General features: G+C 45.8%; 1 protein-coding gene across 1 annotated transcript in view; it reads right to left on the reverse strand.

Annotated features, from left to right (window-relative positions):
- Positions 1–1,191: 1,191 nt before the first annotated feature.
- Positions 1,192–1,573, reverse strand: part of Pmar_PMAR002240 (conserved hypothetical protein) — a gene marked incomplete at both ends in the record, with an annotated part of 2,091 nt that continues 1,709 nt past the window's right edge. The window contains 2 exons of the mRNA XM_002787922.1: positions 1,192–1,307; positions 1,504–1,573. The exon at positions 1,504–1,573 is cut by the window's right edge and continues 4 nt beyond it. Coding sequence (XP_002787968.1) covers positions 1,192–1,307; positions 1,504–1,573 — 186 coding nt within the window. The remainder of the gene's footprint in view (positions 1,308–1,503) is intronic.

Genomic DNA, 1,573 nt, shown 5'->3' on the forward strand with positions numbered 1-1,573 from the left:
AAACGAAATTAAGAACCACAATAAGCCAGGATGCGCTCAACTCCTACGCAATTTGTGGTATCAATCGTAGCTTTTGTGATGAGCTCTCTTTAGAGGCTTTAGCCGACGAGTTCATCCAAGCTAGGAACGGTCGTATAAATGTCTGTGCCCTATCAACACAGTAGTCTACTGTAGTCTTATTCGTGGTGGCTCGGTAGTATCGATATTTCGTAGCACGCACATTTCTGCGGAGGCCCACATATTGTGTTAAGTTCGGGCTTCCATCTTCAGAGTATGCGATTCTCACCACCGCTTATTCAATGAAAATTGTGCGCAGAGGCCGGCTCTGGCCGTCGGCCCGCTAGTGAGACGTCTAGCGGCCCTCGGACAAAACTGCGGGCAGCCCAGCATCGACGATGCCGAAAATGCGGCGCCTCTGATCTAGGGGGACCATGTTGCCCCGTGGGAATGTATAGCAACAGATCATTGCTTAGTAGGTGCAGCATATGCAGTGCATATGCTAGCTGTGCATATTATGCACAACTAGCATGGTGGTACCGCGGCCAATATGGACGGTTCGAGAAAGATAGCACATCGCTGACAAGTGCACTCTACAACTTGTAATTTGATAATCAGTTTTTGATGTCATGCTCGAGAGCAGCTGTCAGCAGGGCAAACAGGCGGATCAGTCGAGGGTTCTTCAACATGTTATCTATCACTCGATGCTTCTACCTACGTCCTAGCTGCCTTAACAATTAGCTAACGTCTTTCACCGAATCAACTACCCAACATTCTTAGATAACAAACCAGGCATGCTTTCTAATAGAAGGTTTCTATTCTTGTTAGCCGACCATACATATAGAAAGTTTCTATGTGTATGGTCGATTAACAAGAATTGACCCTCGAGTTCAACATACTGAATGAGGGAGCCGTCGATGCCTGGGCTTACAGATATTAGCGCCTTGGACGTTGGCTCTGCAGCCTCTTCATAAGGTATTTGTCCGCCCAGTGCAGGGGGGAAGTGTACAATCGCGTGAAACGACTCTGCGATTCGAGTTCGAAGAAATTTCACCCGAAAGTCCGTCACAACACGCACAGCTCTGCTGTACAAGTTAGCATGCGCATTGATACAACGTTCAAGAGGCTGGACATATCTTCGTGCCCCACTGGTTCAACACAAAAGAGGTGCACAGTGTAGAAATCGATACGTTTTTAGTTGTAGTATAGCTCCAGGCCCATCCCATCGTGAATCTCATAATCAGCCAATGTGATGTGATCCTTATACACATTGTACCATTTTTGAATCCTGATCTTCTCTGGTCGAGTACCTGTGAGAGCAATGTTGGAATATGTTCGCTTTCCTCAACTCATCGATGATAGAAAACTACGTACAAATTCGGATAGAAGTGCACAGAAACCAATAATGGCTTCATCAAATTCCTTTGAAATTTTTTCATGTCACCAACACGTGATTGAATGTGTGCATACTCTCCCTGGTGCGCCCTAAGTTATACTAAAACCAACCTATTTGTGCTGCTAGCAGCTTCTTGAGATCACCAATGGTATCATCCGGATTGCACTTTACTCTTATCTT

The sequence above is a fragment of the Perkinsus marinus genome, assembly GCF_000006405.1.
Source record: "Perkinsus marinus ATCC 50983 genomic scaffold scf_1104296929162, whole genome shotgun sequence".
NCBI classification, from domain to species: domain Eukaryota; phylum Perkinsozoa; order Perkinsida; family Perkinsidae; genus Perkinsus; species Perkinsus marinus.